Source organism: Rhinatrema bivittatum, chromosome 3 (genome assembly GCF_901001135.1).
Source record: "Rhinatrema bivittatum chromosome 3, aRhiBiv1.1, whole genome shotgun sequence".
Taxonomy (NCBI): domain Eukaryota; kingdom Metazoa; phylum Chordata; class Amphibia; order Gymnophiona; family Rhinatrematidae; genus Rhinatrema; species Rhinatrema bivittatum.
The window spans coordinates 89,940,395-89,965,666 of record NC_042617.1 but is presented as its reverse complement, the minus strand read 5'-3'; the positions used below and the strand labels follow the sequence as shown (position 1 = coordinate 89,965,666).

Sequence of the window (25,272 nt, the reverse complement as noted above, 5' to 3'; positions counted from 1 at the left end):
TCCAGTGAGATGCCTTACCTCGAGGATGGCCTATAACCATCTGTTTTGAAGAGGAGTTCAAGGGAAAGAAGAGAAGCACATCTGGAGATCCCCAAAGGAGCTTCTACTCCAGGACACAGGACACCATCAGGTTGGAGATCGGGAGTACCTGTGGACTTCAGGTACAGTGGGGAGGAGATTATCCACATCTAGGATAACCTAGCCAACTTGGGGCAATTATCATTTCACACCATGGTGGATAAGCAAGTCCCAAGTTCTTGTACTGAGGGACGCCTTCATAGAGGCAGAGTCACTTTAAATCTGTACTCCCGGATAGCTGAAAAACCTGGATACAACTGGACACTTCATTATTTACTCATCCTAATTATTTTCAATCAATCACAATAAAATTTATTTTGAACATCCATCCAGTGAGTCCAGCCTGTTTTGTCAGTGTACCAGTCCCGAACAGCCATAGTAACATGCATAACAGGGATTCCACCAAGCCCTAGGCCTTGAAGGATATTCTTCCCTATAAGGGATGAAGAACCCCCATCCCATGGCAAGGGAACAGTGACTATACTACTGGGACTTAACCCTGAGTTTTTTATGGCCCTATTGAGATTCAGCCCATCCACTGAATTGGGGTTACAAAGGTATTTTTATTCATAAACTACTTATGATTCTAAAAATTGTGTAAATAGATAATTTTATTTCTTAAAAAATGCACAAATGTCACATAAGAGAAGTAAACAAGATATGCTCACCCAAGTTTTCTGGTATAGATGCTCCCAACAGGATTCCAATAATATCCAAATTAAAAAGTATGTTGTTTAGAAACACATTGAGCTACCAATGGTACTTCCAATATACCCCGCCTTAGGCAGCTCTTGAGTTCGAGCATTCTTATGTTCTTATGACTTTATATTGCCAACATAACAAAAGTCACAAGGACATTTCACAATATAAATCACAGCCGATATCTCACAGAGATAATGATTTTGTAGAAGAAAACGGAAAAAATGCTCCAGTAAAAGATTCTAGCAGTGTCCACAGGGAAAGTCCTCATTCACATCGATATGTTCAATACTCCCTCGAAATTTAGTCTGAACAATGTTATCTCAAATATTACAAATACACTGAAAGGCAAACACAGGTAGATCTTTAAACATAACACATGCCCAAATGTATTAATAGATTGTTTCACTAGCGAGGCACCAGCAGAAAGAAGGAAAGACACAAAACAAGAGACTGCTATTTCAAACTGCAAGATAAAGTCATGGCAGATTGGTTTGTGAGATGTGGTTACCCTGCCATTATTATTAAATATGCATTAAAAAGGGCTCTCCACTTGAATCATGATTACTCTAACCAATTAACAGATCCAATAGCAATCGTTTGGTTTGTGTCCTCCCATTTTCTGCAGGTGCCTTGCTAGTGAAACAATCTATTAATACATTTGGGCATGTGTTATGTTTAAAGATCTACATGTGTTTGCCTTACAGCATGTCTGCAATATTTGAGATTTGTTTATTTATTTATTTTTCTATATCGATATTCGATTCGAAATATCACACCGGTTTACATACAACAGGATGTCTAAAGGCAAGCCTTTTGGTGACATGATACAGTATAACAGATTAACCGAGTAAATATAAAGAAAACTTGCTTTACATAATAACTTTTCTAACAGTAAATATGTTCTGACTTTAACTTACTGGAACTGGCTGTGCCAAAGGAGGGTAACAAAAAGTGGGGGGGAAGCTGGGTGGGAGGGAGGGGGGACAGGGAGCAGGGGATTAATTTTCTGGAGGGAATGCTTTCCGAAAGAGCCAAGTTTTGAGATTCTTTCTGAAGGAAGGCTAGAGAGGTCAGTTCTGAGAGGAGCTGGGAGGTTGTTCCAGATGTGGGGGCCTGCTATTGATGCAGCGCGTTCTCTTGTGGAGACTCGATGAACTTCCTTAATGGAGGGAGCTGTAGGTAAACCTGTGTTGGTTGAGCGGAGGTTCCTTGTAGGGTTGCAGGGGTGCAGTGGTCCTTGTAACCATCTGGCCTTGTCATTGTGGATTGCTTTGTGGATGAGCATGAGGATCTTATATTGAGATCTGAATAGGATGGGTAGCCAGTGGAGTTGTTTGAGTAGGGGTGTGATGTGATCTGTTTCTTTGCTATTTGTTAGTGATCTTGCGGCTGTATTCTGAAGGAGCTGGAGGGGCTTGAGGGTGGCAGCTGGCAGGCCTATTAGGAGGGTGTTGCAGTAATCTAACTTGGCGAAGAGGAGGGATTGTAGTACTGTCCGGTAATCCGGAGGATTAGCAGGGGTTGGAGTTTCTTAAGGATTTATAGTTTGTAGAAATCTTCTTTTATCAGTGTGTTGATATGATATTTAAAATGTAATTCCTTGTCCAAGGTGATTCCGAGGTCTCTAACCGCTGAGAGCGATTTGTATTTGAGATAACATTGTTCAGTCTGAATTTTGAGGGAGCATTGAACATATCGGTGTGAACGGGCACTTTCCCTGTGGACACTGCTAGAAGTGTCCACAATCTTTTACTGGAGCATCTTTTCTGTTTTCTTCTACAAAATCATTATCTCTGTGAGACATCGGCTGTGATTTATATTGTGAAATGTCCTTGTGATTTTTGTTATGTTGGCAAGACCATGCATCCTCTTTGTACAAGAATGCTCAAACACAAGAGCTGCCTATGCCAGAGTAGATTGGAAGCACCATTGGTAGCTCATTGTGTTTTCAAACAACATACTTTTTCAGATTATTTTGTTCTCAGTGGTTATGTGTGTCCTGAAATTTACCCAACTGGGTGATGTGAACAGCGATACATATATGATTTTTATACTTTTATTCCCAATGCTCTCACTAATGGGCTTGATTTAGCTGTATATTTTATTGATTTTAAATAAGGAACTGTGAGTCCCAATGCTCAATAATGAGCTTGATTTTGCTGTTTCTTAAATGATTTTTAATATGAATCTACAATGTATAATGTAGGATCTTAAGATCCTAGCTGGGGTTTGCATCTATTTACACTAGCTTTAGGACTGCCCTCTTTTACATTATTTCCGATGAGTGTGTTCTTTAACTTTCAGAGCTGCGTTTGTTTCCTACAGGTGTTAAGTCTGAAATGTGAACAGTTACACAGTGCATTAGGATTCTTATACTCTATAGCAAACACAAACAAATGGCATTATAATAAAAAGAAAAGATTTTATTAACATGGGGAAAATCAGGTTGCAAGATATAAAAGAAAATTCACTAGCTCTTCTCTGTATCTCAGTTCAGTTAACTTGCAAAACACTTCAAACTCTCACCTAAATTCTGGCCAGAATAATAATATAAGTTCTCAGTTCAGTCTCATGTGAGTTCTGTTTTCCTTTTCTTTAGGCAAGCTGCTCCATTTTGTGCTTGATAAAGCCGATGCAGATTCTTGAAATCCTGAGCTCAGTTCAGATACAGTGTTCAATTGCTTCTGGAAGTCCCAGTTCTCACAAAAAATATATAAATTCCCTCTGTAGTCTATATAAAACCATGGCAAATCTTCTGAATTTCCCTGCAAAGATGTCAGCTTGATACTGAATGTATGCAGATACTATTCTAAATACCGTTTTTCTAGCTATAAATGAAACAAAAGGTCAGAAAATTCTTGGAACTCACACTCTTTTCCCTCACTACAAAATAAAAAAATCACTGTTTTCTCAGCACTGCTAAATAATTACTATTATACAGACTATGGCTAGGAGGAATGCTCCCCTCTGTCTGCAACTGCCCTTTCCATTGTGTTAGCAGCCATGTGGCTGGGGGAGGAACCTCACCTCAGTGTTATGTCCTTCTGTCCTTTCCTAACTCTGCCTGTCTGACTGTACACAAAAGACAACCTTTCCTTTATACTTAACTAAAAAAGTTAATTAGCAATTGATCCTCTGGCTCCTCATTGGCTCTGGTCCGGAATTACATCCCAACTTCTGATTCCAAGAACTGCCATAGGTCCATTCAACTAAAAAATTTCCTTCTGCTAAAATATCCATTTAATCCCAGCAATCGTAGCCACTGCAGTTCAAGGGATAATACCATGGGCTTCCAACCATGTCACCCCCCTTGTAGTAGAGCTAGAGGGTAATTTAACATTTGTATGGGCAAGAAGGACTTCTGTAGGCTTCAAAGGAAAGCATTTCCATGGCTCTTCTCTGTCTGACCAACAAGGTTCTACCATGTAATTCACAAGTCATCATTTGCCTTTATCCCTGGCATTGTTTACTTCAAACAGAGAGTAAACTGGGGTTCTCCCATTTGCAAATTAATTCGCCTTTGCTAGTCAGAGCAAGAGCAATATCTTAAGCTTCTGGTTTACACTTTAGAACTGTGATGGCAGTTTTTTCATGGCATTTTGAAGCAGGTGCTTTAACTTTGTGAGTCATTCCCTCTTTTTTCTCACTGGAAGCTCGTTGGAAGCCTCTATACCAGATAATTCACATCAGCATATCTTGTTCACTTCTCTTATGTGACATTTATGCATTTCTGAAGAAATATCATCATCTATTTGCATTACTTTTAGAATCATAAATAGTTTTTTAATAAAAGTACCTTTATGGACTATTTTTAAAGGTACATTAAAAGACAATGTCCACAATGGTAGATTTATGGCACTCCATATCCACTTTTTCTTCAGAAAAATTCATGTTGATGCCACAGAATGCTCTCTGTGCTCCTTGGACTAACCACAGCAAGGACAGCAATGATCAAGTCAATATCCTGGAGACCGTTCATTTACACAACACTATAAAACCTCTGTGCCTTGCACATTGTAAGGTATGGAACAGTGCCTGAAGAGCCTCTGTAATGTTGTAACTATTTTGTCTCAGAAGACATATTTCTAGTCTGAATATATGTATGTGTTTAAGAATTGCAGAAAAAATGTGTATGCTGGTTGTTTTGGTTTGGCAACAAGAAGTATGATCAGATATATTCATGCTCAAGCACCTATGAAGAGTTTTACAATGTCATTTTCTAAACATAGCCATCATTTTCCAGGCCCTTTATTTTTAGTTAATTGAGCTTTCTCACTAATGTGCATTTTCGAAAGTCAACACCTGATCTGACGTAGTATTACATTTCAGGTAAATAATGTGGAGGGAAAGAAATTACCATGCACATACTCATGTCTCATTTACATATGATCCTTCATTTATATTTGCAGAGATGCTAATTTTAGCATGCTTATGCTAATGTATTTCTGAAACACTTGTACATGCTATTTTAACAAACAAAAGAGAACTTTAGCATGCACATTAAAGTTTATTGCATAGACCCCTAAATCTGAATAATCAATAAACCCAGACAACAGAGCTGCTGCAAAACAAAATGACCCAGGTTTGAATCCCATCTTCATTTCTTGCTGAAAATATGACCCTCTGCTAGTTCTGTTGGGCTCATGGTTTCAGCCTTAGAGAAGGGATCAATTTTAACCTCTAATCCCAAACATGGTATAATAAATCGGTGAAAAATTGGGGTTAGAAAGGAAATGCATCTGCTGGAAAACATATGATATTAACGCTGCTTTTCTTCACTTTGTTTTATCATATAATGAATCAATATTCATATTGTATGAAGATTTACTGCAGATTTTAAATGTACCATTCATCATTGTTTGTTGTATATGGAACTAATTAGCTTTTTGTGTAAAACGAGATACTATGGAATAGCACAGAACATATTTAGGAGGAAATTTTAAAAGGAGTTACATGCATTGCATGAATATTTCCAGAGCAATGTTCTATTTTCTGTTTTGTTAATTTCATTGTTTGTTTTATTATTTGTTTTATTATTATGGATGCTTTTATTGTAAACTGCCTTGTATGATATTGTAGAGTGCATGCTTTACAATAAATAAAATAAATAAACATAATATTATAGCAATTTTAAAAAGCCAGTTACTTGTATAAATTGCAATTTCACGTGCATAACCTATGGTATATATAATCAATGGTATATATTGTAGCAATTTTCAAAAGTCCACTTACGAGTAAAGTGCATTTATGTGTGTAAAACAATTTAAAATGTGTAAATGCTTTTTAAAATCAGGCCCTATGGATACAATTAATGGCACACACATTTATTACTCTTTTGCAACCCTTCCTTTCATTGCTTTCTACTGATAATGGACAAGACTCAAAAATTATGCTTGTATTCACCAGGTAGCTTTTATTTCCTTTCACTGTATGTTTGTTATTATTCCAATGCTACTATCTTGCAGGCTGATACAGTACAGTGCGCTCCGTCATTGGACGCAAGTTTTCCCTTACCCCTTATTCAGTAAGGGGAGGAAAACGCGCGTCCAACCTGCCGAACCTAATAGCGCCCTCAACATGCAAATGCATATTGATGGCCCTATTAGGTATGCCCGTGCGATTCAGTAAGTAAAACGTGCAGCCAAGCCGCACATTTTACTTTCAGAAATTAGCGCCTATCCAAAGGTAGGCGCTAATTTCTTCGGGCACCGGGAAAGTGCACAGAAAAGCAGTAAAAACTTGGACACAGTACACCCTCCGACTTAATATCATGGCGATATTAAGTTGGAGGTCCCAAAGGGTAAAAAAAGTAAAGAAAAAAAAATTTGAAGTCGGCCAGCGGCTGTCGGGTCAAAAACCCGACGCTCAATTTTGCTGGCGTCCGGTTTCCGAGCCCATAGCGGTCAGCGGGCTCGAGAACCGACACCGGCAAAATTGAGCGTCGGCTGTCAAACCCACTGACAGCCGCCGCTCCGGGCCAAAAGGAGGTGCTAGGGATGCGCTAGTGTCCCTAGCGCCTCCTTTTGCCCGTTTCTACCGCCGGACCTAATTTAAATACTGCATTGCGCACACAGGAGAGTGGCCTGTGCGCACGCCGGGAGAGCGGGCCTTCGCCGCTCTCCTGCGGACTTTACTGAATTGGCCTGTTGGAAAGGTCTAGATATTCTAGATACACTTAAAAATAGCATGATCTTAATATGTAATACATTTAAAGGTTTTTAATTAAAAATTTAGATACAGTTTTAACCAAGCTATATTTTAGCTGTTTTGTAAAGCTGTCTGGATTTTCTGCTGCTGTTCTTAAGTAGCTATAAGTCTGGCTCTGTAACTGTCTTGTGAAGTCCCTGTTTAACAAGACACCTAATTGGTGTTACTGTGTGGTTAAGCAGAAATAGAGGAAGAGATCAAATGAGTTTGTACAAAACTAATTCTCTAATAATTTGAAGAAATGAATACTACTGCAATCACTGATACATACAGGGGCAGATTTTATAAAATTATGCGTAGCCGCACGTATCTGTTAAAATCCAAGATCGGCGCGTGCAAGGCTGCCCAAAATCGGCAGCCTGTGCGTGCCAAGCCGCGCAGCCTGCCTCCGCTCCCTCCGAGGCCACTCCGAAATCAGAGCGGCCTCGGAGGGAACTTTCCTTCCACCCACCCACACCTTCCCCTCCCTTCCCCTACCTAACCCACCCCCCTGGCCCTATCTAAACCCCCCCTACCTTTGTTGAACAAGTTACGCCTGCCCGAGGCAGGCATAACTTGCACGCGCCGGGCCAGCCGCCGGCGCGCCATGTTCCGGTCCAGGGGCTGGTCCGGAGGTCGCGGCCACGCCCCGGAACGCCCCCGATGACGCACTGGCCACGACATGCTCCCGACATGCCCCCCGATGATGCTTCGGCCACGACACGCCCCCTGACACGCCCCCTGACATGCTCCCCCAGGAAAGCCCCGGGACTTACACGTGTCCCGGGGCTTTGTGCATGCCGGCAGCCTATGCAAGATAGGCTCGGCGCGCGCAGGGAGGGTTTGGGGTAGGTTTTCGGGGGTTATGCAAGTAACCCTTTGAAAATCTACCTCACAATGTGCATGATGTAAAATGAGTAGGTGTACTTGGCAGTATATGTTCTGTTGTTGTAATGCCCATTTGAGTTTAAAGTGCACATACCAACAAAATTAATCTCAATGGCTAGTAATACTTTCAACTTAAGTCTTAAGAACCAAATCCTTATAACACCAGCTGTTTTGAGTAGTTATAAAATGCTATACATTTCCTGGTAATGGGATAAAGATAGGAAAAAATGTCCTTTTTTCAGAAAGAGGATATTATAGTATGATAGAGCCTTCCTACTGAGGCTCATAAATATTGTAAATACTATACTTTTATTAAAGGAATATGCTTTAGATTGCTTTACCTGCAGTCATCTCCTCCTGTACTTATAACATACTTGTCATCATGTGAAAAGCGTATATTGGTTACATGAGCAGAATGACCAAAGTATCGTTTGTGTTTGGCCTGTTGGAAAAATGTACAGGATTGTAGAAAAATTAATATTGCACCATAAATAAATAAAATATGATTAGTTGTACCTGGAAATAATACTAAAGTATGACATTCACTATTTTAAGTAAAGTCATAACATAGGTATACACTGCTCCTAGCTTATTTCTAAGTGAAAAAGTTGAAAAGTTCAGTTCAGTTACTCACCTTGGAAAGGTGTTGAGGTAGTGGGATTTGGTTTGATTAGGTACCAACCTTTGTTAATCAAGAGAGCAGTGAATCACTCTGGCTGACTAACTGAAGTTAGTCTGTTTGTATTTCCCAACCCTTCCACCCCTCACCCACCCACCCCTAGCTCATCCTTTAATTTATAGGCAGGTGCCACTTTAAAAAACCCAAAACAAAACATCCTTTGAACTTCACTTCACAAATTCCCCACACCTTATTGAGAGTTTGATCAATCCCCTGAAGGCCACTACTAGACATATAATAAATTCACTAATACATTTAAAGGACATTAATTAGACACATTCCTACTCCCATAGCAACCTAAAACTTAAGTAGGAACTGAACAAATTTGAGATGAAAGCAGCAGTCCAGCAGCAAGAGGGGGACTTCCTAGTCTTTTGCATCGAGTGTCACATGTATGATTTTTTACTCGCCGTTGAAAAATTGTACATGTGCATGTGATGCAAAGAGCTCCTGGCACTCAGAGAACGAGTCCGATCTCTGGAGGCTAGAGTGGCAGATGTGGAGGAGCTGAGGCAGACAGAGAGGTATATAGATGAGACCTTCAGGGACACAGTAGCCAAGTCCCAACTTCAGACTGGCAGCCTTGGTGCTGCCTTGGAGGAAGAAGGTCTCATGGTTGGAGAGCATCAACCTGGTACAACAGGAAAGGATCCTGTAGCAAGGACCTGCTCTCCAGGTGATGCATTGTCCTTTCGCACCGAGGATATCTCCCCAAGACCTACTGCCCAGGAGGGAAGGGTTAGGTCGGCCATCATAATTGGTGATTAGATTATTAGGAATGTAGACAGCTGGGTGGCTGGTGGGTGTGAGGATCGCCTGGTAACATGCCTAACTGGTGCGAAGGTGGCGGACCTCACGCGTCACCTAGATAAGATTTTAGACAGTGCTGGGGAGGAGCCGGCTGTCATGGTACATGTGGGCACCAACAACATAGGAAAATGTGGGAGGGAGGTTCTGGAAGCCAAATTTAAGCTCTTAGGTAGAAAGCTTAAATCCAGAACCTCCAGGGTAGCATTCTCTGAAATGCTCCCTGTTCCATGCGCAGGTCACCAGAGGCAGGCAGAGCTCCGGAGTCTCAATGCGTGGATGAGATGATGGTGCAAGGAAGAGGGATTCAGTTTTGTTAGGAACTGGGGAACCTTTTGGGGAAGGGGGAGTCTCTTCCAAAGGAATGGGCTCCACCTTAACCAGGGTGGAACCAGACTGCTGGCGCTAACCTTTAAAAAGCAGATAGAGCAGCTTTTAAACTAGAACAAAGGGGAAAGCCGACAGTCGCTCAGCAGCGCATGGTTCGGAGAGAGGTATCTTCAAAGGATACTAATGATGCATTAGAATTAGGGCATCCCGACAGTGAGGTTCCAATAATAAGAAAAATAGTCCAAGTGCCTGTAACTAAAAACTCACCTGAGCTAAAAAAGTCTAAATTATCCATCAATTAAAAAGCAGAATGAAAATACAAACAAAAAAACAAACTTTGAAATGTTTGTATGCTAATGCCAGGAGTCTAAGAAGTAAGATGGGAGAATTAGAATGTATAGCAGTGAATGATGGCATAGACTTAATTGGCCTCTCAGAGACATGGTGGAAGGAGGACAACCAATGGGACAATGCTATACCGGGGTACAAATTATATCACAATGACAGAGAGGAGCACCCGGGAGGCGGTGTGGTGCTTTATGTCCGGGATGGCATAGAGTCCAACAGGATAAACATCCTGCATGCGACTAAATGCACAATTGAATCTTTATGGGTAGAAATCCCTTGTGTGTCGGGGAAGACTATAGTGATAGGAGTATACTACCGTCCACCTAGTCAAGATGGTGAGACTGACAGTGAAATGCTAAGAGAAATTAGGGAAGCTAACCAAATTGGTAGTGCAGTAATAATGGGAGACTTCAATTACCCCAATATTGACTGGGTAAATGTATCATTAGTACATGCTAGAGATATAAAGTTCCTGGATGGAACAAATGACATTTTTATGGAGCAATTGGTTCAGGAACCGACAAGACAGGGAGCAATGTTAGATCTAATTCTCAGTGGAGCACAGGATTTGGTGAAAGAAGTAACAGTGGTGGGGCCGCTTGGCAATAGTGATCATAATATGATCAAATTTGAATTAATGACTGGAAGGGGGACAGTAAGAAAATCCACGGCTCTCGTGCTAAACTTTCAAAAGGGATCTTTGATAAAATGAGAAAAATTGTTAGAAAAAAATGGAAAGGAGCAGCTACAAAGGTAAAAAGTGTGCAAGAGGCGTGGTCATTGTTAAAAAATACCATCCGAGAAGCACAGTCCAGATGTATTACACACATTAAGAAAGGTGGAAAGAAGGCAAAAGGATTACCGGCATGGTTAAAAGGGGAGGTGAACAATTTGATTATATTCAAGAAATGTTGCATTTTAAACTGACTGTTGTTTGTCTTACTATGTTTTTGGGATTTGACAATAAAAAATGATTAAATACAAAAAAAACAGGGGAGGTGAAAGAAGCTATTTTAGCTAAAAGATCTTCATTCAAAAATTGGAAGAAGGATCCAACAGAAGAAAATAGGATAATGCATAAGCGTTGGAAAGTTAAATCTAAGACATTGACAAGACAGGCTAAGAGAGAATTTGAAAAGAAGTTGGCCGTAGACGCAAAAACTCACAGTAAAATCTTTTTAAAATATATCCGAAGCAGAAAGCCTGTGAGGGAGTCAGTCGGACCGTTAGATGATCGAGGGGTTAAAGGGGCACGTAGGGAAGATAAGGCCATCGTGGAAAGATTAAATGATTTGTTTGCTTCGGTGTTTACTGAAGAGGATGTTGGGGAGGTACCCGTACTGGAGAAGGTTTTCATGGGTAATGATTCAGATGGACTGAACCAAATCACGGTGAACCTAGAAGATGTGGTAGGCCTTATTGACAAACTGAAGAGTAGTAAATCACCTGGACTGGATGGTATACACCCCAGAGTTCTGAAGGAACTAAAAAATGAAATTTCAGACCTATTAGTAAAAATTTGTAACCTATCATTAAAATCATCTATTGTACCTAAAGACTGGAGGATAGCTAATGTAACCCCAATATTTAAAAAGGGCTCCAGGGTTGATCCGGGAAACTACAGACCAGGTAGCCTGACTTCACTGCCAGGAAAAATAGTGGAAAATGTTCTAAACATCAAAATCACAGAACATTTAGAAAGACATGGTTTAATGGAACAAAGTCAGCATGGCTTTACCCAAGGCAAGTCTTGCCTCACAAATCTGCTTCACTTTTTTGAAGGAGTTAATAAACGTGGATAAAGGTGAACTGGTAGATGTAGTGTACTTGGATTTTCAGAAGGAATTTGACAAAATTCCTCATGAGAGGCTTCTAGGAAAAGTAAAAAGTCATGGGATAGGTGGCGAAGTCCTTTCGTGGATTACAAACTGGCTAAAAGACGGGAAACAGAGAGTAGGATTAAATGGACAATTTTCTCAGTGGAAGGGAGTGGGCAGTGGAGTGCCTCATGGATCTGTATTGGGACCCTTACTTTTCAATATATTTATAAATGATCTGGAAAGAAATAAGACAAGTGAGGTAATCAAATTTGCAGATGATACAAAATTGTTCAGAGTAGTTAAATCACAAGCAGATTGTGATAAATTGCAGGAAAACCTTGTGAGACTGGAAAATTGGGCATCCAAATGGCAGATGAAATTTAATGTGGATAAGTGCAAGATGATGCATATAGGGAAAAATAACCCATGCTATAGTTGCACAATGTTAGGTTCCATATTAGGTGCTACCACCCAAGAAATAGATCTAGGCGTCATAGTGGATAACACATTGAAATCGTCGGTGCAGTGTGCTGCGGCAGTCAAAAAAGAAAACAGAATGTTGGGAATTATTAGAAAGGGAATGGTGAATAAAACGGAAAATGTCATAATGCCTCTGCATCGCTCCATGGTGAGACCGCACCTTGAATACTGTATTAGGGATGTGAATCGTGTCCTCGATCGTCTTAACGATCGATTTCGGCTGGGAGGGGGAGGGAATCGTATTGTTGCCGTTTGGGGGGGTAAAATATCGTGAAAAATCGTTAAAAATCGTTAAAAATCGAAAAATCGAAAAACCGGCACATTAAAACCCCCTAAAACCCACCCCCGACCCTTTAAATTAAATCCCCCACCCTCCCGAACCCCCCCCAAATAACTTAAATAACCTGCGGGTCCAGCGGCGGTCCGGAACGGCAGCGGTCCGGAACGGGCTCCTGCTCCTGAATCTTGTCGTCTTCAGCCGGCGCCATTTTCCAAAATGGCGCTGAAAAATGGCGGCGGCCATAGACGAAAAAGATTGGACGGCAGGAGGTCCTTCCGGACCCCCGCTGGACTTTTGGCAAGTCTCGTGGGGGTCAGGAGGCCCCCCACAAGCTGGCCAAAAGTTCCTGGAGGTCCAGCGGGGGTCAGGGAGCGATTTCCCGCCGCGAATCGTTTTCGTACGGAAAATGGCGCCGGCCATACGCGTATGGCCGGCGCCATTTTCCGTACGGAAAATGGCGCCGGCAGGAGATCGACTGCAGGAGGTCGTTCAGCGAGGGTTCCGGCGCCTCGCTGAACGACCTCCTGCAGTCGATCTCCTGCCGGCGCCATTTTCCATACGGAAAATGGCGCCGGATATACGCGTATGGCCGGCGCCATTTTCCGTACGAAAACGATTCGCGGCGGGAAATCGCTCCCTGACCCCCGCTGGACCTCCAGGAACTTTTGGCCAGCTTGTGGGGGGCCTCCTGACCCCCACGAGACTTGCCAAAAGTCCAGCGGGGGTCCGGAAGGACCTCCTGCCGTCCAATCTTTTTCGTCTATGGCCGCCGCCATTTTTCGGCGCCATTTTGGAAAATGGCGCCGGCTGAAGACGACAAGATTCAGGAGCAGGAGCCCGTTCCGGACCGCTGCCGTTCCGGACCGCCGCTGGACCCGCAGGTTATTTAAGTTATTGGGGGGGGGGGGGTTCGGGAGGGTGGGGGATTTAATTTAAAGGGTCGGGGGTGGGTTTTAGGGGGTTTTAGTGTGCTGGCTCACGGTTCTAACGATTTATAACGATAAATCGTTAGAATCTGTATTGTATTGTGTTCCATAACGGTTTAAGACGATATTAAAATTATCGGACGATAATTTTAATCGTCCTAAAACGATTCACATCCCTATACTGTATACAATTCTGGTCACCGCATCAACAGTTTGATCAAGTCCTGCTTTTACTCCCCTGTATGCAGGTGCTTATAGTCTTGCTTGGAAATCAGAATAAGTTCCAGTCTGCAATGGGGTAAAACCAGGACTGGATCAACCTGTCCTGAAAATCTGGAGCCAGTTGGCAACCCTACCAATGTAGCACTTCGATTTGGACAAAGATACTAGTAGCATGAAGCAAACTCATACAATCTATGGAGAAAGTTGCTCTAGAAATAGTTTTCAAGGCCTGGGTTGAGGAAGCACTGCATGCAGTTTTGAAGAATATTTTTTTCTCTAGGTACAAAACTCAATTGCTTTGTAAGAGAAGAATACAAATGAAGAATGGAAAATGTCATATCCTTTCATAAAAGTTGCAATAGGAGGTTGGTAATGACAGGCCAGTTAGTCTGACCTCAGTAGCAGGAAAATTAATGGAATCATTACTAATGGCAAGTATAATGAATTATCTTGAATCCAGTGAATTGTGAAATCCAAAGAAGCAGGGTTTTACCAGAGGAAGATTGCTTCTGACAAATGTAATCAATTTCTTTGATTGGGTGACCAAAGAATTATATCAGAGATAAGCACTAGAAGTGGCATTCTTAGATTTTAGTGCAGCTTTGGACACTCTACCACATAGAAGGCTCATGAAAAAACTGAACAGATTGAAGTAGGACTCCCAGATGGATGACAAGATTAGGAACTGATTGAGTGATAAGATAACACAGGGTAGTGGCAAACTGAGTATACTCTAAGGAAAGGATGATGACCAGTGGAGTGCCTCAGGACTCAATTTTGAGGCCATTTCTGTTCAATATTTTCATAAGTAATATTGCAGAGGGGTTAATAGGAAAAGTTTGGCTTTGTAGATGAAACTATGACCTGTAACAAAGTAGACACTCCTGTTGAGCTGTGATCAAGTAAACTTGAAGTGTGGTCAAGTGCTTAGCAGCTAAGATTTAATGCAAAAATGTATAGTCATGTATTTAGGGTACAGAAATTCAAAGGGGAGAGGGAGTAAAATGCTGATGTTCACCAATCAAGAAAGAGACCTCATGTCCAATTCTGGAAGCTGTACAGGACAGAGTATAGACAGTCATGAGAAGGGTTACTAAAATGGTGCAAGGTGTGCACCAAAACCCTCTTGAAATGAGACAAAAGACAAGCCCGGATTTAGGCATAAACAGAGGCTATTGCCTAGGGTGCCAAATTCGGTAGGAGCCAAATACTCAAGTCAAAGTGGACTATAACTGTGCCAAGGAAGTGCTTGCTCCCATCATACACATCCAAGTAGCGCTGTAATGGCATTCAGGGGGAGAACTTTCCCCATTTTCCAATTTCTACCCTCTGTTCTCCAGCCATGCCTTTGGGCACCAAAATCTTAAATCTAGCCCTGCATAAGGTCTTAAAGGAAACGGAGGATATAATAGACCTATTCAAATACCTCAAAGTTGTAAATAATGTATAAGAAGCAAATATTTTTCAGTAGAAAGGAAATTATAGAGCAAGAGGTTATGATATGAGGTTCAAATGGGGTAGATCAACATTAGAAAATATTTCATTGCAGAAAAGGTAGTGGATGCATAGTACAACCTCCCAGAAGAGATAGTGGAGGGGAAAAAATAGAAAGAATTCCTGAAAGCATGGGTTAAGCACAAAGGATCTTTAGATGTGAAAAAGTGAATGGAAGGCCAGAGACCAACTGGGGTTTATGATACTGTAAATTTGTCAGGCAAGTTGGGCTTTTCATTCATTCATTTATTTATTTGTTTATTTACAATGACTTATATTCCACATCATTACCAAACGTTTTGTTTGATGCAGATTAGAACAATATATGATCTTTATCTGCCATCATAGGAGGGAAGGGTTAGGTCGGCTGTCAAAGTTGGTGATTCGATCATTAGGAATATAGATAGCTGGGTGGCTGGTGGGCATGAGGATCGCCTGGTAACATGCCTACCTGGTGCGAAGGTGGCGGACCTCACACGTCACCTAGATAGGATTTTAGACAGTGCTGGGGAGGAGCCGGCTGTCGTGGTACATGTGGGCACCAACGACATAGGAAAATGTGGGAGGGAGGTTCTGGAAGCCAAATTTAGGCTCTTAGGTAGATGGCTTAAATCCAGAACCGTAGGAAAGCAACAAACAGAAGGATGCCACAAAAGCGTCTTTTCCAAATTTAATGAAGGAGACGTGAAATAAAATACAAGTGCCCGACTCTGGCCGAAGTAAATTTCGCCGCATCGATGTCATTATTTTGAATGGCGCTCCTATTCGTGAAAATATGGTTTACTTTCTACTCAGAGGAGATGAATGCTTTTGACTAATACGCGCCTGCTGGTTTATTTATTTTTCTATTTATTTCTCTATTTTTTCCATTTTTTCAATCCTTTCATTTTTTCCTTTTTTACAATTTTCCTTTGAATATTTTGCTTTGGATAAGGTTGTGTTCTTAATAGATACTGACCCATACTAATACAACATATAGCTGACCTTCATTCATTTATATATTAATATATTTATTCTTTCGAATGTTGAGTTGACCTTCTTTTACATTTTAATAGAAATGAAAGTACAGTGTTGACATTATCCGGACCATCACGTGATTACGGTTCTTGAAACGTTCAGGTAGAACCCGATTAAGTCTTTTAGTATCGAAGTCGTTTTAGTATAAAAAAATTTTAGTACTGTTGTGTCTATTCTGAGATGGTGTTGTTTTCAGTGTTCTTTTATTCATTATATATGTTTAATATTTTACTCCCTTGTCATTATTTTATCTATTTATGGATTCATCACATATTTTGATGATTTATCTTTTCCATTGTTACTATCATTTTATCTATTTAATATTTATGTTGTGTTTTCATAAGTCTGTGTGTTTTTTAATTTTTTTAAAAAAATGTTTTAATCATTCATGTTTTTAATTTATTTTTATGTTATTAAATAATTTATATGTTTGTTTTGTAGCCCCTGAGGCAGCCACCATAGGTGGCGAAACTCGGCCAGAGTCGGGCACTTGTATTTTATTTCACGTCTCCTTCATTAAATTTGGAAAAGACGCTTTTGTGGCATCCTTCTGTTTGTTGCTTTCCTACGGTTTCACTGGATCGCCTACCCTGCTGTTTTTTGGGTCCTTCCCTGTTAAGGGTGATGTCTTTTTCGCCCTGGAAAGACGTCCTCAGCTTTACAGAAGGCCAGCTGAATGAACTTCTCCCCCCGGAACCCTTTTTCAATAACGATGATGTATTTGATGATTTCCTCAAAAAATGGGAACAAACGATCAATTTGAGTAAAAGTTTGATTCGAAGTTCTCTACATGCCTCATCCCTGTTGGAATATTGCCGGTTTAAAAGGATTCCAAGAGGGTTACGCATTAACAAACCACCGAGCATGTTCCGTGAAGATTCTGAGTTTATGGTTGGCTGGGAGGCCATCCTGAACAAATGTTCACTAGACCTTATGATCCTGATAATTAAGACATCGCAGAAGAGAGAGGAGAAATTGAAAATTGAACTCGATACACAATTGGAATGTTTAAAAAAGAACGATATTTGTTTTGATATTATACATGGAAATTATAAAAAGAATGTGGAATCTTTCACGAAAGAACTTAAATCGTATAAGTTTGATAAATTTCAAAGAGATGAGCATGATTATAAAAATAATAATATTTATCCTTGGCATTATTCAAAAAATTTGAGTTACAGGAAGAAAGATAATTTCAGACCAAACCAGACAGATATTCCAAATAATTATGATAGGAATGATAAAAGAATTCAAAAGGGCCCTAAGATCAACAGGAATGCTAAACGTATACGTAGTAATAATGACAATGAGATAGATCCTTCGGCGTCTCTCTTTTTAGATGCTCCTGTTGAGAAACCCAAATCTGACAGACCTATGTCGAGACTAAATGAATTAGGGAAACTATGGAAAAAAGATTCGGTGAGAGAAGAGACAATTGATCCAAAACCTTCTACTTCTTTTTTCAGAGGGAGGGGGGAGTGGAGAGGGAGAGGGAGAGGCAGAGGAGGAAGGAGGGGCAGTTACAATCACAATTTCAACAACAACAACAACAACAACAATTACAACAACAATTACAACCGGTATTAGAAACGACTAGATCTAATTCAGAATGCAACAATAGGGTCGTGAACATTTCATCTAAAATATTGGACGTTCATCAGATTAATGCATTAAATAAAGGTCTTTCCTTTGTTCCCACACCATATTACGATGCATTCCGTACCAGAACTGAATTTTTTAAATTCATTAGAAAATTGAAAATAACAGAATTTTTTTCAAAATTAGAGAACAATCCTAGTGTTGATCAATCGATTGTTAAGAAACATAGCAAATGGATACCGCCAGGAGTGGTGAATCCAATTATTCATACTTATGAGACACTAGTTTTAAAAGATATACAATTAGAAGAGAAAGGTACAAAAAACAAATATTTTAATATGACCAAAGACGAGAATGCAGCCATCAAGAGTTTAAAAGCAGATTCAGATATAGTGATTAAAGGAGCAGATAAAGGAGGTAGCATCGTAATTATGGATTTAGACAAATATACAGCTGAAGTGAATCGACAGCTATGTGATACTTCTTTTTATCAGAAACTAGAAAAGGATCCCACAGATAAAATAAAAAAAGAAATTGATAATTTACTTTTAATAGCAGGGAACAGAGGTTTTTTAACCAAGAAAGAATTGGAATTCCTGAGAGTCGATCACCCCAGGATGCCGACTCTATATATATTGCCAAAAATCCATAAATCAATGACCAATCCACCAGGAAGACCCATCGTGTCGGCCATAGGTTCATTACTAGAACCCCTTTCAACATTTATTGACGCCTTTCTCAAACCTCTAATTACACATATGCCTTCCTACATAAGAGATTCATCACATTTTATCACGATTTTAGAAAACACAACAATTACTGGAGAAGATTTGATTTTAGTGACAATGGATATAGAATCCCTTTATACCAACATCCCGCAATCAGATGCTTTAGAGATCATCCAAAAGGTATTAATAGATAGAAACATACACAAGCGTATCCCAAATGAGTTTTTAATTAATATGGCAGAAATAGCTCTTAAAAATTTTTTTTTTTAAATTCAATAAAAATAGTTATCAGCAGATCAAAGGAGTTGCAATGGGGTCTACAATGGCCCCGTCCGTTGCTAATTTATATGTGGCCATGTTCGAACAGATGTTTTTAAGAGATCATGATTTTATTGATAATGTATTTTTATGGAAAAGATATATCGATGATATTTTTATGCTGTGGAAAGGAGATAATGAATCACTTTTATGTTTTTATACATGGTTGAATACTTTGGATCCTAATTTGAATTTTACCATTAGCCATGACAAGCAAAGTATTTCTTTTTTAGACATTCAAGTATCTATATGTGACGGAAGATTAAGCACAGATATTTACAGAAAAGCAACAGACACGAACAAATTGTTACACTTTAATAGTTGCCATAATAGGTCCCTGTTACAGAACCTTCCGTACTCTCAATTTCTGAGATTACGTAGACTATGTGCTGAAGATACTATATTTGAAAAAAGAGCATCAGAAATGGCAATTAGATTTAGTGACAGGAAGTATCCAAAGGAACATATTGAGAAAGGTTATTTGAAGGCTTGCAAACAAAATCGTTCTGAACTTTTAAAGACCAAAGAGAAGAAAAAAACCTTATCACGCATTATCTGTCCGATGACCTACACTACAATGTCACATAAAATCATTACTATCTTGAAGAAACACTGGCCAATTATACAGGTTTTAAGCATTTTTAAAAATAAAGACTTAATGATTGCAAACAAAAGAGACAAGAATCTCAAAGATATACTAGCTCCATCTGCCTTACCTGTCAAACGCAATAAAGATATAAGACCACCTGGCCACCGTCCCTGTGGGACATGCTCAGTATGTAAAGTTAACTTGAAGACATCTGTTTTGCAAATACCAGGGAAAGATAAGGCTTTTAAATTGACTTCGTTTACAAATTGTAAAAGCAAAGGAGTTATATATGCTGTGTTTTGCCCATTCAATCTGATTTATATAGGGAAAACTGTTAGAGAATTAAATAAAAGAATAATTGAACACAGAAGCAACATTAATCGATTAGTAATGGCTAAACCTTTAGTTGAACATTCAATTCTTAAAAATCATAAATTCGAAGATTACAGGTTCTGTGTGGTACAACAACCATTACCAAATCAGAGAGGAGGTGACTTCGATTTATTACTCTTACAGCTAGAACAGAGATATATTTTTAATTTCAACACCTTGACACCTGATGGTCTGAATAATGAAACAGATTTATCCGTTTTTCTATAATTTTAACATTTTCAAACCTTTTTTGAATATATACGGTCAGCTATATTCCAAGTTTGTTTTATCGATCAAGATCTGTTCAACAGAATACTTCTGGTTTTTGTTTTTATGTTGTTCAAAAGATTTTTAACACACCTGATTAATCCATCTGAGTGTTTTGTGAGTAATTATACATTCTCGATTTTGATTGTTTATTTGATAATATATTTTTTCACTTTTGCATTTATAGTTTCATTTTCTTTTTTCTTCATTGTTTATTTATATTCCCTTATATTTATTATTCACAGTATCATCACATATTTTTCTTGTTAGATTTTTAACCATCACGTTTAGCTAGACATTCTTTGACACCTTAAGCATGACTCGATTTTGGCGTTACAGACGAACGCAAATCACACTAGTTTGTTGTCCATAGATTTTTATACAAGAATCATCTTTTACATTCATTTATCCATGGCACTTCGCAGCACACACGATTAAGCTGACAGATTCCCCTCCCCTTGATCACGTCATGTTTTTGTCAGTAGTTATTCCCTCCCTGCACTGACGTCAGTGTTACACTTGATTTTGAGTGAAATGATTTTGGCGCCAAATTCACCTTTAAATGGCGTTTCTGTCAGCGTTCTAAATCTTTACATTTCACTGCAAGGAGACGCGTGTTGCCGGTGTATAGCTTGCATGTAAGTTCATTTTGATTTTAAATCATTTTATAGCACGGCACAATGTGTTTTCACTATTAATTTATAGAGTATTTTTTAAGAATGATTTTCATTCGATATGTCAATTCGGTACACTTATTCAGATATAACTGTTAAAAAATATACCTTTAGGGGTTGTAAGATATGTTCACTACCTTTTGACACACCGATCTATGCTCGCACGTATTGACTTTGTCATTTCCTCCACAAATACGTTTATAATTCTAATACTCATTGGTTAGAATAATACGATGGTCCCGGAGCGAACTTGGGTGAATCATGTGTTCAAATCAACATTTTTTGATTTGACTTCATTTTAAATAATTTTTAAGACACTTGTTGTGCACTTTTTATTCTTCTACCTATCGTTCCACGTTCCACTATTGATTCAAAATATTTTTATTTTTATTTTTATTTCTAATTTTATTTATTGATAACGCCCTGCTCTTAAAATGACTCTCATATTTTTGTTATATCTGTTCACAGATAAGCATTATTTCGGCGGTGTAGACGCGCGTAAATAGCACTTGGATGCTGTCCATAGATTAATATATATTAATGTTTTTTTGTACTTATTTATACGGAGCTTTTTGCATTTCATAACACATAGGACCTAGCTGACAGAATTCCCCACCCTTTTGATTATGTCATTGTTCTGTCATTAGTTAACTCCTCCCTGCACTGACGTCAGTGTCATACTTGATCTCGATTGAGATGATTTTGGCGCCAAATTCACTTTTAAATGGCGTCCCTGACAGCATTTGAGTCCTTTACAATTCACTGTAAGGAGACGCGCGTTGCCGGTGTGCAGACTACATGTAAGTCGACTTTGAATTTAAATGTTTTTGAAGTATTAATTGATATAGTTTTCACTTGATATTGTACCTTACTTAAAAACATACATTTAGAGTTTTCTAGACACTTCCTACTACCCTTTAACATTGTCTCGATCACAATTCTAACTCTCATTGGTAAGAATAGTACTTTGGCAGTGTACTTTCTGTATATTATTTAATACTTGAGCGTTAATTTTTCCAATTAGCTACCATATTCGTTATAACACACACTATCCCCTTTTTTCAGAAGTAAATTTCGCCGCATCGATGTCATTATTTTGAATGGCGCTCCTATCCGTGAAAATATGGTTTACTTTCTACTCAGAGGAGATGAATGCTTTTGACTAATACGCGCCTGCTGGTTTATTTATTTTTCTATTTATTTCTCTATTTTTTCCATTTTTTCAATCCTTTCATTTTTTCCTTTTTTACAATTTTCCTTTGAATATTTTGCTTTGGATAAGGTTGTGTTCTTAATAGATACTGACCCATACTAATACAACATATAGCTGACCTTCATTCATTTATATATTAATATATTTATTCTTTCGAATGTTGAGTTGACCTTCTTTTACATTTTAATAGAAATGAAAGTACAGTGTTGACATTATCCGGACCATCACGTGATTACGGTTCTTGAAACGTTCAGGTAGAACCCGATTAAGTCTTTTAGTATCGAAGTCGTTTTAGTATAAAAAATTTTTAGTACTGTTGTGTCTATTCTGAGATGGTGTTGTTTTCAGTGTTCTTTTATTCATTATATACGTTTAGTATTTTACTCCATTGTCATTATTTTATCTATTTATGGATTCATCACATATTTTGATGATTTATCTTTTCCATTGTTACTATCATTTTATCTATTTAATATTTATGTTGTGTTTTCATAAGTCTGTGTGTTTTTTAATTTTTTTAATTTTTTTAAAAAAATGTTTTAATCATTCATGTTTTTAATTTATTTTTATGTTATTAAATAATTTATATGTTTGTTTTGTAGCCCCTGAGGCAGCCACCATAGGTGGCGATACTCGGCCAGAGTCAAGCACTTGTATTTTATTTCACGTCTCCTTCATTAAATTTGGAAAAGACGCTTTTGTGGCATCCTTCTGTTTGTTGCTTTCCTACGGTTTCACTGGATCGCCTACCCTGCTGTTTTTTAAATCCAGAACCTCCAGGATAGCATTCTCTGAAATGCTCCCTGTTCCATGCGCAGGTCACCAGAGGCAGGCAGAGCTCCGAAGTCTCAATGCGTGGATGAGACGATGGTGCAAGGAAGAGGGATTCGGTTTTGTTAGGAACTGGGGAACCTTTTGGGGAAGGGGGAGTCTCTTCCAAAGGGATGGGCTCCACCTTAACCAGGGTGGAACCAGACTGCTGGCGCTAAAAGGAGATAGAGCAGCTTTTAAACTAGAACAAAGGGGAAAGCCGACAGTCGCTCAGCAGCGCATGGTTTGGAGAGAGGTATCTTCAAAGGATACTAATGATGCATTAGAATTAGGGCATCCCGACAGTGAGGTTCCAATAATTAGAAAAATAGTCCAAGTGCCTGTAACTAAAAACTCACATGAGCTAAAAAATTCTACTTATCCCTATCAATTAAAAAGCAGAATGAAAATACAAACAAAAAACAAACTTTGAAATGTTTGAATGCTAATGCCAGAAGTCTAAGTAAGATGGGAGAATTAGAATGTATAGCAGTGAATGATGACATAGACTTAATTGGCATCTCAGAGACATGGTGGAAAGAGGATAACCAATAGAGATGTGCAGTCGTTTATCACGAATTAGGCAATTACAACAAAATTGCCTAATTCGTAGTGGTTCGGGGGCCCCGAAACCCGAAAAGGATTTTTCCCGAACTTCGGGGAAACTTCGTTTTTCGGGTTTGCATGGGGAGAGGGGCACATTTTTTTTTTTAAAAATTAAAAACCACCACAAACCACCCCAAACATTTAAATTAACTATAATACAACCCCCCCCCCCCATCCCGATCCCTCCCCAAGACTTACGAACATCCCTGGTGGTCCAGAGGGGTCCCGGGTTCCATTTGCCCTCCGTGCCCAGTGTGGTACTGCAAGCCGTGCTCCTCAAAATGGTGCCGAATAGCCTCTGAACTACCATGTCACAGGGGCTACCGGCGCCATTGGTCAGCCCCTGTCACATGGCCATCGGTGCCATCTTGTGCTCCTATCATGTGACAGGAGCTGACCAATGGCGTCGAAAGCCTCTGTGGCATAGTATGGGCAAAGGCTTTCGGCGCCATTTTGATTACTGGCAGCCGACAACGAAATTGCTCCCGGACCCCCGCTGGACCCCCAGGGATTATTGGCAAGCCTTGGGGGGACAGGCCATGTGACAGGGGCTGACCAATGGCGCCGGTAGTCCCTGTGACATGGTAGTTCAGAGGCTATTCGGCACCATTTTGAGGAGCACGGCTTGCAGTAGCACACCGGGCACGGAGGGCAAATGGAACCCGGGACCCCGCTGGACCACCAGGGATGTTCGTAAGTCTTGGGGAGGGATCGGGATGGGGGGGGGAGTTTGTATGTATGTTCAAAAAAGATTTTAAATGCTTGGGGTGGGTTTTTTTTTAGCTTCATTTCCCGCTTCATTTTTTGGCCCGGTTTCGGGTTTCCTCGTTTCGTTTTTCAAAAAAACTAAATGAGAAAACCTGAATTTTACCACGAAGTATCCGAGTCAAAAAACGACCCGGTAGAAAAAACCGAAGCACATCTCTAATAACCAATGGGACAGTGCTATACCGGGGTACAAATTATATCGCAATGACAGAGAGGAGCACTTGGGAGGAGGTGTGGTGCTTTATGTCCGGGATGGCATAGAGTCTAACAGGATAAACATCCTGCATGAGATTAAATACAAAATTGAATCTTTATGGGTAGAAATCCCTTGTGTGTCGGGGAAGACTATAGTGATAGGAGTATACTACCATCCACCTGGTCAAGATGGTGAGATGGACAGTGAAATGCTAAGAGAAACTAAGGAAGCTAACCAAATTGGTAGTGCAGTAATAATGGGAGACTTCAATTACCCCAATATTGACTGGGTAAATGTATCATCGGGACACGCTAGAGAGATAACGTTCCTGGATGGAATAAATGATTGCTTTATGGAGCAATTGGTTCAGGAACCGAAGAGAGAGGGAGCAATTTTAGATCTAATTCTCAGTGGAGCATAGGACTTGGTGAGAGAGGTAACGGTGGTGGGGCCGCTTGTCAATAGTGATCATAATATGATCAAATTTGATTTAATGACTGGAAGAGGAACAGTGTGCAAATCCAAGGCTCTCGTGCTAAACTTTCAAAAGGGAAACTTTGATAAAATGAGGAAAATTGTTAGAAAAAAACTGAAAGGAGCAGCTACAAAAGTAAAAAATGTCCAAGAGGCGTGGTCATTGTTAAAAAATACCATTCTAGAAGCACAGTCCAGATGTATTCCACACATTAAGAAAGGTGGAAAGAAGGCAAAACAATTACCGGCATGGTTAAAAGGGGAGGTGAAAGAAGCTATTTTAGCCAAAATATCTTCATTCAAAAATTGGAAGAAGGATCCAACAGAAGAAAATAGGATAAAGCATAAACGTTGGCAAGTTAAATTTAAGACATTGAGAAGACAGGCTAAGAGTGAATTTG

General features: G+C 39.6%; 1 protein-coding gene across 1 annotated transcript in view; it reads right to left on the bottom strand.

The window, feature by feature from the left end:
• Positions 1 to 25,272, bottom strand: part of EML6 (EMAP like 6) — an 815,949-nt gene that overhangs the window by 10,150 nt on the left and 780,527 nt on the right. Inside the window, exon 40 of the mRNA XM_029593447.1 lies at positions 8,196 to 8,296. Within this exon, the coding sequence (XP_029449307.1) occupies positions 8,196 to 8,296 (101 nt within the window). The remainder of the gene's footprint in view (positions 1 to 8,195; positions 8,297 to 25,272) is intronic.